The sequence below is a fragment of the Calidris pugnax genome, unplaced genomic scaffold, assembly GCF_001431845.1.
Source record: "Calidris pugnax isolate Ruff unplaced genomic scaffold, ASM143184v1 scaffold503, whole genome shotgun sequence".
In the NCBI taxonomy this organism is placed as follows: domain Eukaryota; kingdom Metazoa; phylum Chordata; class Aves; order Charadriiformes; family Scolopacidae; genus Calidris; species Calidris pugnax.
The window spans coordinates 5,480-6,851 of record NW_015091216.1 but is presented as its reverse complement, the minus strand read 5'-3'; the positions used below and the strand labels follow the sequence as shown (position 1 = coordinate 6,851).

The 1,372-nt window shown below is 57.2% G+C and overlaps 1 protein-coding gene across 1 annotated transcript in view; it reads left to right on the top strand.

Annotated features, from left to right (window-relative positions):
• LOC106898519 (rho guanine nucleotide exchange factor 11-like) overlaps positions 1 to 1,372 on the top strand; it is a gene marked incomplete at its 3' end in the record, with an annotated part of 21,790 nt that overhangs the window by 20,001 nt on the left and 417 nt on the right. The window contains exon 18 of the mRNA XM_014959816.1: positions 271 to 397. Within this exon, the coding sequence (XP_014815302.1) occupies positions 271 to 397 (127 nt within the window). The remainder of the gene's footprint in view (positions 1 to 270; positions 398 to 1,372) is intronic.

The following is a 1,372-nucleotide window of genomic DNA, read 5'->3' as shown; positions in this document are numbered from 1 at the left end:
CCTTCCCCTTTTCCCCCCCTTCCTTCCCTCTTTCCCCTCCCTCTTTCCCTTTTTCCACCCCCCTCTTCCCTAATCTACCCCCGAGCGTTGGGATGGGTTGGGATGGGTTGGGATGGGCACCTCGGGGGGTGGGAGATGGATTTTTTGGGGGGCTCTGTGTGGCAGATGGCCTCACAGAGCGGGGTGACACCTCCAGCATCTCCTCCAGTTGGTCTTACTGGGATTTTTTGGGGTTTTTTTTTTCCCTCCCCCAACTCTTTGCCCCAACAGTCAAACCGGGCAACGTGAGGAACATCATCCAACACTTTGAGAACAACCAACATCAGGAGAGCCAAGAACCCGGCGCCCAACGTCTCTCCACCGGGAGCTTCCCCGAGGATCTGCTGGAGTCGGACAGGTCGGGATCTCCTGGAGAAGAGTTGGGGGCAATTTGTGCTTTTTTGGGGGGATTCCACTCTGGGATGGGTTTTTTTTCGGGTGGGTTCAGTACTGGGGCCGGTTCTCTTCAACATCTTTATCAATGATCTGGCCGAGGGGATGGAGTGCACCCTCAGGAAGTTCACAGATGACACCAAGCTGGGTGGCAGTGTTGATCTGCTGGAGGGCAGAGAGGCTCTGCAGAGAGATCTGGGCAGGCTGGATGGATGGGCTGAGACCAACGGGATGAGGTTCAACAAGGCCAAGTGCAGGGTCTTGCACTTGGGTCACACCAACCCCATGGATGCTCCAGGCTGGGGGCAGAGTGGCTGGAGCTGCCCCATGGAAAAGGACCTGGGGGTGTTGGTGGCCTGTGGGCTGAACAGGAGCCAGCAGTGTGCCCAGGTGGCCAAGAAGGCCACCAGCATCCTGGCCTGTATCAGGACCAGCGTGGCCAGCAGGAGTAGGGCAGTGATGGTGCCTCTGGACTAGGCCCTGGTGAGGCCTCACCTCAAGGGCTGTGTTCAGTTCTGGGCCCCTCACTACAGGAAGGACATTGAGGGGCTGGAGCGTGTCCAGAGGAGAGCCACCAAGCTGGGGAGGGGTCTGGAGAACAAGTCCTATGAGGAGAGGCTGAGGGAACTGGGCATGTTGAGTTTGGAGAAGAGGAGGCTGAGGGGAGACCTCATTGCCCTCTACAGCTCCCTGAAAGGAGGGTGTAGAGAGACAGGGGTCGGTCTCTTCTTCCAGGTTACAGGCGACAGGACAAGGGGCAATGGCTTCAAGTTGCACCAGGGGAGGTTCAGGCTGGATATTAGGAAACATTTCTTTACTGAAAGGGTTCTCCAGCATTGGAATGGGCTGCCCAGGGAGGTGGTGGAGTCACCATCCCTGGAGGGATTTAAGAAACGTGTAGACATGGCTCTTCAGGGCATGCTCTAGTGCCCAAGATTAC